This window comes from Vulpes vulpes, chromosome 15 (genome assembly GCF_048418805.1).
Source record: "Vulpes vulpes isolate BD-2025 chromosome 15, VulVul3, whole genome shotgun sequence".
In the NCBI taxonomy this organism is placed as follows: Eukaryota; Metazoa; Chordata; class Mammalia; order Carnivora; family Canidae; genus Vulpes; species Vulpes vulpes.
This window is the reverse complement of record NC_132794.1, coordinates 78214073-78227049: the sequence shown is the minus strand read 5'-3', so window position 1 is coordinate 78227049 and position 12977 is coordinate 78214073. Positions and strand designations below refer to the sequence as shown.

The 12977-nt window shown below is 34.9% G+C and overlaps 1 protein-coding gene across 4 annotated transcripts in view; it reads right to left on the bottom strand.

The window, feature by feature from the left end:
* WDFY4 (WDFY family member 4) overlaps window positions 1-12977 on the bottom strand; it is a 286883-nt gene that overhangs the window by 111919 nt on the left and 161987 nt on the right. For all 4 annotated transcript variants that reach the window (XR_011997478.1, XM_025989725.2, XM_072739274.1 and 1 more), the window contains exon 40: window positions 149-226. Coding sequence is in view for 3 of the 4 variants with exons in the window: in XM_025989725.2 (XP_025845510.2) it covers window positions 149-226 (78 nt within the window). In the remaining variant the exon portion in view is untranslated. The remainder of the gene's footprint in view (window positions 1-148; window positions 227-12977) is intronic.

The following is a 12977-nucleotide window of genomic DNA, read 5'->3' as shown; positions in this document are numbered from 1 at the left end:
CATTAAGTAGAACTGAATTGCTGCTGACCAGTTATTGACATAGTTACCTAGAACTTAAAGCAAAGGTCCTTCTGATTCTTTATTTCAGATTCAAGGCAAATTCCAGTTTTCTGTGCAGAGAAAAGAAAACCATGTACTGGTTTCTCACCTGTACATGATCTTTGTATAAAGATGCATATAGTTCCTGCCCTCTTCTTCTGTAGTTCTCGATACATGACACAAAATCCTGGAAAAGAGAGAAAAATCACAGCTTAATGACAGTTGCAATTTTAGATTAGAACTTCTGTGCTCTGACCATTTATCAGGGAAAGTAACAGTCACAAGCATTGTAGGTAAAATGAATCACAGCCTTATAAATAAAGACTTCACCCATGTTGACACCACACACACACACACACACACACACACACACACACACACATACGTCAATGGGTTACTTCAACTTCCAGCTATGATGAGCTAGCTTACAACAGGCTAATCTTCCTTCCAAGAATAACTAGAAAAGCCATATTTGAATAATCTGCTTTAAGAGAGAAGAGAGCCTCCAAGAGAGCCAAAATTTAAGGAGTCAAGATCTTGGAGATAAGGAAAACTAAGATGTATCCAAAGCACAATATCTATTATTTTTTTGCTCCTGAGATATTTGCAAGTTTGCAAATAACACAAGATGTTGAGAAGCTGAGCAGAAAGTGATGGCTAAGAAGCAGAGAAGCTTAACAGAGCTTTTGGTGTTTTCAGGTGCTAAGGAGACAAACATTGGAATTCAGGCTCACCAAGACAACTAGGCCATAAGGAATCAAGAGTCCAGAAATACGACACTAAAAAGAAGTAAGCCCAGGTTTCTGCACTGATACTCTTTAAGCAGATGCTGATTCATAAGCAGTGTGATTTGTAGAAACCAAAGGTGTTGGGCTTTAAAGTGGACTCTAAAGGGCTGCACCATAGCAATAGAGGCAGATGGGAAATAGACCAGGTCTTACAAAGCTGAAACCCAACTTCCCATGAGCTCAGCCTCTAAGTACATTATGGTGATCTGCCCCCACTCCAAATACATGTCGGAAGACAAAGAAGGTCCCTTCTGGAGAGGATCACATCATCTGAAGCCTCTAATGGAGGATTCTCTCTAACAGAATTTTCATACGAAATGTTCAGTAGTCAAGCAGAAATTAGTAGATGTGCCCATAAAAAGGGCCAACAGAAAAACATAATCAAAACATAACCACAGGTATCCAGATATTAGAGTTGTCACATATGAGCCATAAAATAATGCAAGAATATTGTCCCAAAATGCAATATGGAGCCTTTTGCAAGAGATATGGAATCTATGAAAAATAACTAGATAAAAATTCTAAATCTGTGAAATGAATTAATTAAAATTAGAAACTCCATAGATAAGTTTAACATCGGAGTAGATTCATCTGAACATAGGGTGAGTGAACTTGAAGAAATCTTCTTGCTAACTATGATGAGGTAAAAGTATAGAAAATATCTAAGAGATAAATACAGTTAGATACATATGTAATATAGAGAAAGCATTTAACATATGTGGATTGGTGTCTCAAAGGAGAAGAGATAAAGAATGAATCAGAAGCAATATCTGAAAAGTTAATGAGAATCTTTCCAAATAGATGAAAGGCATTGAGCCACAGATTTGAGAAATTCTATAAACTGAAACAAACAAACAAAAAATACAAAGAAAACCACACATAAGCCCCTCATAATAAAACTGTAAAAAAAAGATTTAAAAATTTGAAAAGACAAAAAATATCATATCTTTAAAGAAGTGACAGTAAGAATGGTAGAGGCATTGAAACAATGAAACAACATTTTCAAATCATAGGAAAAAATCTGACAAACTCAAAGTCTCTACCCTGTGAAAATACCTTTTGAAAATAAAGATAAACTAAAATATTTTCAGGTAAATAACACTGAGAGAATGTGTCACTAGTAGAACTGCCCCAAGTGAAAGACTAAAGGAGCTTTTTAGAATGAAAATGATTCCCTATTGAAGCCGGAATCTTTGGAATTAATGAAATACTATGGAAATGATAAACATATTAATATATCTAAATGAATATTGGCTTTTGGAGAATAATAATAATAACTTATGGAATTTGAGAAATGAAGAATAAAAATATGTGAAAAAATAACAGAAGATGGGTGGGGTAAATTAAATAGTGTTTTAAGTTTCTTCAACTAGAAATTTGGAAAAAGGATCTAATTTACGTTAGACTCTGATAAAGCAAATGTGAATGATGTAAGGTAACCCCTAAAAACATAATAAAAGAATATGTGACTTCCAGCTAATAGAAGGTAAGTATAATAATTTAAAATATTATGTAATACATTGGAAGAGAAAAAGAAAGGAATAAATAACAGATATAAAAACAGACAATTTTTAAAAAGATGGATTTAAACTAAAGTTGTCATTAATTGTATTAAATGTAAATAGACTAAATGATTCAACTAAAATATAAACAGAGTCACAGTGTATCAAAAAGTAAAACCTAGGTAAATGCTACTTACAAGAGACACTCCTTGAAAATAAGGACACAAGGAGTTGAAAGTAAAATGATAGTAAAAAAATAATTGGACAAACACTAACCAAAAAAAGTCTGGTAAAGCTATACAAATGGCACTTGAAGTAGTCTTTAAAGCAATAATTATCATTAGGCATAAAGATGGATGTTTCAAAACAATAAAGGAAAAATACATTAGGAAAGTATAACTTCTAAATGTGAAGCACTTAATAACATAGCTTCAAAATATATAACATATAGAATAACAACTAAAAGGAAAAACAAACAAGTCTACAATCATACAGGTAGATATTAACTCATAACTCAATAATTAATGATATAAGCTGACAAGAAAGATAGAAACATAGAATATTTAAAGAATATAGGAAGCAAACCTAATTTGATCAATTGTTTAAAAAATGCAGATAATCATATGATACAGAATGCACAAATGGAATCACTACTGAAACCTGCCACAGGATAGAATATGAAGCAAATGTAAAATAATTTCAAATAACTGAAATTATATAGAATACACTTTTTGAACATAGTGAGATTAAGCCACAAGCAAATATATTTTTAAATCTCCAAATATTTAAAAATTAAGCAATAATATTTTAAGTAACCCATGGGCCAAAGAAATAAAAATGGAAGTTAGAAAATATTTCAGCATAAATGAAAATGAAAATATGACATAAAGCATCAGTGATAGAGCTAAAACTTTCTTGTGGGAATATATGTGATCATCAGTGGAATTATTAGAAAAAATAGGCATGTAAATTATATATATATATATATATATACATATATATATATCAAGAAATTTGAAAAAAAAATTAAACCCAAGGAAAATACATTTAAAATCTTCCCAGAAAGTCTAATAAAGGAAAAAGGAAACAGGTAAAAATTACCAGGAGCAGGAACAGGAATGAGGAAATGAGACATCATTCTCAATTCTACAAACATTTAAAGAATCATCATGAATAATTTTATGCTAATACATTTGAAATTTGGATGAACTAGACACATTCCCAGGAAAATATAACTTACAGAAATTAATACAAAAAGAAACAGAAAATCTGAATTGTGCAATGCCTATTACAGAAACTAAATCTAAATAAAACTTTTCCTACAAAGAAAATTTCAGGCTTGAGCATAAATAGTAGTAAGAGGATGGGACACAAAAGTTGAGGAAAACATTTTAATTGAAATCAGCAATATATAAAAGCATAATGTATCACCCCCAAATTAATACCAATCCTTCTTCATTTTTCAAAAAAAAATAGAAGATGGAATAATTCCAAACTCATTTTATGAGGTTAGCATCATCATGATACCAAAGCCAGGTAGATACCACACAAAAAAAGAATACTATAGGCCAAGATACCTGAGGAAAATTGATGCAAAAATCCACAATAAAATACTAGCAAACAGAATTCAACAGCACATTACAAGAAAAATACGTTGTGACCAAGTGGGATTTTTCCCTAGGATGTAAGGATGATTTAACATCTGTAAATCAACCAAGATAGTACACCACACTAACTGAATGAAAGAAAAAAAAAAAAAACACGAGAGCATCTCAAAAGACAGAGAAAGTATCTGACAAAGTTCAACATTTATTCATGATAAAAACTCTAAACAAAAGAATTAGAGAAGGAATTTACCTCAACACAAAAATGGCCCACAACTAACATTATCAATGAGGAAAAGTGAAAATGTTCCCTCTAAGATCCAGCAGAAAGCAAAGATTTCCACTCTCACTTCTATTCAAATAATACTAGAAGTCCTAACTAGAGCAAATAAATAAATAAATAAATAAATAAATAAATAAATAAATGGCATCCGAATCAGAAAGGAAAAAGTAAAATTATATCTTTTTGCAGATGATATAATCATATATGTAGAAAACCCTACAGACTCAAGCAAAAAAAAAAAAAACTGTTAGAACTAATAAATGAATTCAGTAAACTTGTAGGATACAAAATCAACTTACAAAAATTAGTCATGTTTCTATAGAACTAATATTGTGAAAATGTCAATGTTACCCAGGGCAATTTACACGTTTAATGCAATCCCTATCAAAATACCATGGAATTTCTTCAGAGAGTTGGAACAAATCATCTTAAGAGTTGTGTGGAATCAGAAAAGACCCTGAATAGCCAGGGGAATATTAAAAAAGAAAACCATAGCTGGGGGCATCACAATGCCAGATCTCAGGTTGTACTACAAAGCTGTGGTCATCAAGACAGTGTGGTACTGGCACAAAAACAGACACATAGATCAATGGAACAGAATAGAGAATCCAGAAGTGGACCCTCAACTTTATGGTCAACTAATATTCAACAAAGCAGGAAAGACTATCCACTGGAAAACGGACAGTCTCTTCAATAAATGGTGCTGGGAAAATTGGACATCCACATGCATAAGAATGAAACTAGACCACTCTCTTTCACCAGACACAAAGATAAACTCAAAATGGATGAAAGATCTTAATGTGAGACAAGAGTCCATCAAAATCCTAGAGGAGAACACAGGCAACACCCTTTTTGAACTCGGCCACAGTAACTTCTTGCAAGATGCATCCATAAAGGCAAAAGAAAAGCAAAAATGAACTATTGGGACTTCATCAAGATAAGCTTTTGCACAGCAAAGGATACAGTCAACAAAACTAAAAGACAACCTACAGAATGGGAGAAGATATTTGAAAATGACCTATCAGATAAAGGGCTAGTATCCAAGATCTGTAAAGAACTTATTAAACTCAACAGCAAAGAAACAAACAATCCAATCAAGAAATGGGCAAAAGACATGAAGAGAAATCTCACAGAGGAAGACATACGCATGGCCAACAAGCACATGAGAAAATGCTCCGCATCACTTGCCATCAGGGAAATACAAATCAAAAATCACAATGAGATACCACCCACCTCACACTAGTGAGAATGGGGAAAATTAACAAGGCAGGAAACCACAAATGTAAATGTTGGAGAGGATGTGGAGAAAGGGGAACCCTCCTGCACTGTTGGTGGGAATGTGAACTGGTGCAGCCAATCTGGAAAACTGTGTGGAGGTTCCTCAAAGAGTTAAAAATAGACCTGCCCTACGACCCAGCAATTGCACTGCTGGGGATTGACCCCAAAGATACAGATGCAGTGAAACGCCGGGACACCTGCACCCCGATGTTTCTAGCAGCAATGTCCACAGTAGCCAAACTGTGGAAGGACCCTGGTGTCCATTGAAAGATGAATGGATAAAGAAGATGTGGTTTATGTATACAATGGAATATTACTCAGGCATCAGAAATGACAAATAGCCACCATTGCTTTGATGTGGATGGAACTGGAGGGTATTATGCTGAGTGAAGTAAGTGAATCGGAGAAGGACAAACATTATATGGTTTCACTCATATGGGACATATATAAAAAATAGTGAAAGGAATTATAGGGGAAAGGAGAGAAAATGAGTGGGAAAAATCAGAGTGTGACAAAACATGAGAGACTCTTAACTCTGGGAAATGAAAGGGGGTAGTGGAAAGGGAGGTGGGCAGGAGGATGGGGTGACTGGGTGACAGCACTGAGGAGGGGACCTGATGGGATGAGTACTGGGTGTTACAGTATATGTCGGCAAATTGAACTCCAATAAAAAAATATACATATAAAAAAGAAAATATATTCTATATCATTATCCATTAGGAAAATGAAAATTAAAACCACAGTGAGGTATCAATACACACCTATATGAACTACTAAAATTAAAAGGTAAGTACACCAAATGCTGGTGAGGATCCAGAAAAACTAGAAGATTCATATATTGAATGTATAGTAACAACCATTCTGGAAAACAAGTTAGTAGCATTTTTAAAAACCAATGCAACTACCATGCAACCTAGTAGTTGTACCCCTGAGGATGTATCCCAATTAAATGAAAATTTTCACAAAAACCTGTACATAAATGTTTATAACAACTTTATTCATAATAGATAAAAAATGGAAACAACTCAGATGTCCTTCAAGAGGTGAATGGTTAAACACATTGTGGTGCATCCATATCATGGAATACTTTACAATAAAAAGGATGACTTGTTGGTTGTTGATCCATGCAACAACAACCTGGATGGATCTGTGAAGAATTATGCTGAGTGTGAAAAGATAATCCCAAAAGGTTACATACTGTATGGTTCCATTTAAAGAATTGTTTGAAATTTGATACGATTATAGAAATGGAAAACATATTACTGGTTATGAGAGGTTATGGGAGTGGGAGGAAGATAGTGGAATGGCCATCAGTGGGCAACATGAGGGATTCTCATGATGACTAAAATGTTTCTGGTTGTGATATTTACTATTCTTTTGCAAGTGATACCATTGGGGATTCCTGGGTAAAGGACACATGCTCTCCACATTTCTGCATTCTTTCTTTCCTTTCTTTTTTTTTTTTTTTTTTTGAGAGAGAGAGAGCATGCAAGAGCCAGGGAGGGGCAGAGGGAGAGGGAGAGAGAATCTTAAGCAGGCTCCAAGCTCAGCATGCATCCTGATGCTGAGCTCAATCTCATGACCCTGAGATCATGACCCGAGCCCAAATCAAGACTCAGACACCTAACTAAATGAGTCATCTAGGCACTCTTGAATTATTTCTTATAACTCCATGTAAATCTGCAATTCTTAAGATAAAAAGTTTAGTTAAAAAGAAGTCTTTGAGGGTTTTATCTTTACCATTATATATTCCAGGCATGAGTAAAAAAGATACTCATGCCCAGAATATATTTAAAAACTGCTATAAATCAATAAGGGAAGAAAACAGAAAAATTCAATATAATTTTTTAAAAAGAAAAAAATTGAACAATTGAACAGATATTTAATTTTCAGAGATGTCCTAACAGATATATGAGAATGTGGTCAACTCGTTTGTCACCTGAGGAACATAAATTAAAACTGCAATGAGAATTGAAAAAAAAACCTGCAATGATAATATTCAAAATTCAAATAGACTAATGACATATTTTGATTATGATATGAAGCAAATGAATTCTCTTACACTGCTATATTGGTACAACCATTTTGAAACATTGGTTGGTAGCACCTTAAAAAAGTGAACATATGCATACCCAATGACTCAAAAATTTCACTCCTGGATACATACCCAACACTGGAACATCTTTGCCTTTTTTTTCATTGTGTTGATATTTGCAATTATGGCCCAAAAACAATGGTAAATAAAACTAGTGTCATAATCCAAACTAAGGGGTTGGCATGAACTGTACAATAATCATTGTGTGTATTCCTCACCACTTGGAACTTATAGCAGGGAAAAATCATCATGTAAGAATGTCATTGATAAAACAGTAGAAATTATTAATTTTATTAAATCTCAATTTTTGAATATACTCTTTTTTAACAGTCTGTGTGATAAAATGGGAGCACGCATAGAGCACTTCGTCTGAATACCAAAAACACTTAATAGCTGTTTCAAGAAAAAGCAGTATGTAATTGTTAGAGTTATGAGCTAAACTAGCTGCTTTTGTCACAGAACATCATTTTTATTTGAAAGAATGATTGGAAGACAAAATTACAGTTATTATGACTTGAGTGTTTGGCAGATACTTTCTTGAAAATAAATAAAGTAAACCTGTCATCACAAATAAAGTAACCTGACACCATTTGCTGCCAAAGATAAATTGAGCTTTCAAATTTTAAATATTAGAATATTGGAAATCTTGTATCTGCCTCTTTGAGCTTAAAGTTTCCCAGTAGCTAAAAAACTTTCTTATAATATTGGTGGTGACATGAACATGGTTTTTCCATATTGCACAAGGAAACATGTCAACATTAGGGATATCTATGTAACTCAGGGAATCAGTATTCCCAAAGCATGCTAGGATGCATGTTACAAAATTATGTATGAGTGAAAATATCCATTCAAAGTGCAAAATAGATCAATACATTTCAGTGGAATGGAGGACAAAAATTTCACTGATAAAGGTTTCAAATAACCTTTAAGAAACTACTTGTTGAGTTTTGGTGTAGTATCAAAGAATGTCTAAAATTTTCTGAAAAGGCTATTAAAATGGTCCTTTCTTTTTTTTTTTTTTTTTTTTTTTTTTTTTTGGTCCTTTCTTTTTTAACTGTATATCTTCATGGGGCTAGATTTTCTCCATATATTTCAACCAAAAAAATATATAGAATAACTGAGTGAAGAAGCAGATACAAGAATCCAGCTATCTTCTTACTAAGCCAAATAGATCTTTAAAGAGACTTGCAAAAATTTAAAACAATATTACTCTTTTAACAATTTGTTTTGAAAAATATAGTTATTCATTATAAGTTTTATTTATGTTTAAATATAATGATAGGTTTATTATTGTTATCCTTAAATGAATTAGTAAAGGCATTACTTGTTAAATTTTGTTTTATTTTTTAATGTGGTAAACATCCATAGATACAGTCAACATAAACAAAAGCTTTTTGGAATCCTCAATCATTTTTAAGAGGGTAAACAGGTCCTGAGAATTAATGTTATAACACTACGGAAGTGAATGAATTACTACTTCATGAAGTTACATAGATAAATTGAAGAAACACAGCTTGGAATGAAATAAGCCAGAGAAATGCATATATTCTATATTATTTCATTTACATAAAAGTAAAAATGTGAAAACCTAATGTGTGATATTAGATGCCAGGATAGTCACTACTCTGGGGAAACAAGGAACTATTGACTGGGATGGGACATGGGGTTTGGGAGTGCATCTGGGCTGTTATTGATGCTGCATTCTCTAATCTGGGTACTGGTCACAAGTTCACTCTGCTAAAATTCTTAAATCTTTCTATTCATGATTTTAACACTTTTTTCTAAGTATGTTATATTTCAATAAGATAAAAAAAGTGTTTATCAGCAAACACTCAAAAATATGAAAACAATATAATTTTAAAACTGCAGTTACAGTTTTGGAGTAGTGGGAATAGGCTGAATTCTCTCTTTTCTTTTATTTCCTTTTAATTTTTTTCCAAAAATTTCTTTAATATTGCTGTTTACACGTTTATACACATTTATAAGTAAAGCAATCCTTAGAGCATTGCAAGGACCTAAATGCTGACAAATTTGACTAATTTTACATCTAAGGCAAGAGCCCAGACTTCTTTCTTAACACGATGCCTTAGAGACATGCAGCAGGAGAACAAAACTCTTGGGGAACACTTAGACACAAAGCAGCTCCCATCAAACAGCACATGTGCCTTCTTGCCAAAAAGGGATGGGCCTTGTGTGGATATCCCCAGGGGATTAACTGGGATCAGGGCAGGGCATTTTAGGCAGGGAGACTTCAGCAAGACATATGAAAAGATATACAGACTTCCATGTTGTTCAGTGTTGTTAAATGAGAGAATGGGAAGCAGAAGGAGTAGAAGTCCAAGGACCTTGGTTCTTGGCCCTTACTAGCTACAGTATATGGGCAAATAATGTTTTTGAAATCTGGTTTACCATGTATAAGATGAGGTTCACAGTATCCCCTTGACTATTCTGAAGAGATGTTATGAAGACAGGATGAGACCGTAGACTGAAAGTGCTTTGTAAACTGAAAAGGGTCACCCAAAGAGACTATTTGTGGTAGGTCATGGATAAGATCAGTTGAAAACAGTTGGTCCAGGTGGTTTCTTCAAACTTCACAATTAAATATAATGCTGTACAAGTTAAGTTAAAAGCCATCTTTCCTCTTCAAGTAAATATCTACAATAGCAGATAAAGGGCTAGTATCCAAGATCTATAAAGAACTTATTAAACTCAACAGCAAAGAAACAAACAATCCAATCATGAAATGGGCAAAATCATGAACAGAAATCTCACAGAGGAAGACATGGACATGGCCAACATGCACATGAGAAAATGCTCCGCATCACTTGCCATCAGGGAAATGCAAATCAAAACCACAATGAGATCCCACCTCACACCAGTGAGAATGGGGAAAATTAACAAGGCAGGAAACCACAAATGTTGGAGAGGATGTGGAGAAAGGGGAACCCTCCTGCACTGTTGGTGGGAATGTGAACTGGTGCAGCCACTCTGGAAAACTGTGTGGAGGTTCCTCAAAGAGTTAAAAATAGAGCTGCCCTACGACCCAGCAATTGCACTGCTGGGGATTTACCCCAAAGATACAGATGCAGTGAAACACTGGGACACCTGCACCCCAATGTTTCTAGTAGCAATGTCCACAATAGCCAAATTGTGGAAGGAGCCTCGGTGTCCATCGAAAGATGAATGGATAAAGAAGATGTGGTCTATGTATACAATGGAATATTACTCAGCCATTAGAAACGACAAATACCCACCATTTTGCTTTGACGTGGATGAAACTGGAGGGTATTATGCTGAGTGAAGTAAGTGAATCGGAGAAGGACAAACATTATATGGTCTCATTCATTTGGGGAATATAAAAAATAGTGAAAAGGAATAAAGGGGAAAGGAGAAAAAATGAGTGGGAAAAATCAGAGTGTGACAAAACATGAAAGACTCCTAACTCTGGGAAACAAACTAGGCGTGGTGGAAGGGGAGGTGGGCGGGGGGTGGGGGTGACTGGGTGACGGGCACTGAGGGGGGGACTTGATGGGATGAGCACTGGGTGTTATTCTATATGTTGGCAAATTGAACACCAATAATAAATAAATAAATAAATAAATAAATAAATAAATAAATAATAAAATAAATAATAAATAATAAATAAATAAATAATTTATTTTTTATAATAAATTTATAAAAAATATGTCTACAATAGCTATAGCCTAAGGTTGTTTACATCCTTGCTCAGATATTCACTTCTAATTTCAAACTTACTCTCTATTGTTAAGTTCAGAAAATATTTATTATTCATCTACTATTTCCCCGGTCCTGGAGTATAAAGATGAACCTCACATCTGGTTTTGTGGAATCTAATGGCAGAAACAAATGGTTTTCAGCTGCCATGGCTAATGTTGAGCCAGAGCTATGCACAGGATACAGTAACATAGGACCCAGCATGCACACAGAATAGGGGACCTTGTCCTGAATCATATTCAGAGAAGGCTTTGTGGTTGAGATGTTGCTTTAGCTGTATCTTAAAGGAGAGGTTTTAAATAGAAGTCCAGTGTGGTCCATTAGCATTTTTGATAACTCACTCTTACAAAAAATTGAAAGATGAATTTAATGAAGGCAAGACTTTCTAACGAAGTAGAGAGCCCCCTTAGGACACTAATATGACAGTACAAGTGAGACATCACATCGTGGAGTGAATGAAGTGGAAAAGTCAAATTCAAAAAGTATATGAAACATAAAATTGGTAGGAGTCCATGACTGCATGAGATGGTAAGAATTTCTTCAAAATTTCCTGGTTGCCTAATGAATTAAATTAGATAAATTAAACTAAGAAAATTTAAGAGTGATCAGAAGAACAAGAGAAAGAGCAAGTATAACTGATGTGAGGACATGCTGAATTTCAAGTGTCAGAGTTACAGCTGCACCTCTCTAGAAAAGAGCTAGGTGAGATGTCCAATAGGTTGATAGATTTGTGAGTCAGGAGCAACCAGATGCTAGGCAAACCCTGAGAGACAATAAGATCCCTCATGGAGAGTAAGTACAGAGAGGACTGATGAGACAAGGTATGAGACCTAGAGAACACTAACAAAGTTCAGGCCAGGAGGAGAAAGGTTAGAGAGGTTTAAGGAAAATCAGAAAAAGACGTCATGGAAGCCAAGGGCCATGTAACCATAGTGGATGCATCAGAGAAGTCCTGTAAGATGAGGCCTGAAAATGTCCATGGGATATGTGTGCAGAAATTGGTCATTGGTAACTTCTGTGAGTTATTTCAGAGGAATGATGAGATAGCAACAAGTCAGCTAGAAATGTGCAGATAAAACAATGGAGACAAGGAGTATAAAGCAACACATTCAAGAAAACTGACTCATGAAGAAGAGAAAAAGACATGGGAGCAGAGTCACACGATAAAAGAGGAAAAACACAACTCAAGTGTATTACTAGGATGAGGGGAGCTTGGCAGTGGGTGGGAGAAGGTTGAAAAGTAAAGGAGGGCAGCCCCAGTGGCACAGCGGTTCAGTGCCACCTGCAGCCTGGGGTGTGATCATGGGGACCCGGGATGGAGTCACACGTTGGGCTCCCTGCATGGAGCCTGCTTCTCCCTCTGCCTGTGTCTCTGCTTCTCTTTCTCTCTCTGTGTGTCTCTCATGAATAAATAAATAAAATCTTTAAAAAAAAGCAAAGGAAAGGCCCCTGATGGTGCAGGTTCTACCAGATAAGCAAGAAAGGATGGGACTGGTAGCCCAACAGAGGTCAATCTGAATAGCCCCGGAGGGAGAGACTCCTCATGCTCAGAGGTGAAGGAAAGGACCTAGCACTTTACCCCTGGCAAAGAAGTTTCCATTTGCATTATCACATTTAATGTTTAGTCTCCTGACAAATCTGTGTTGTGATTGT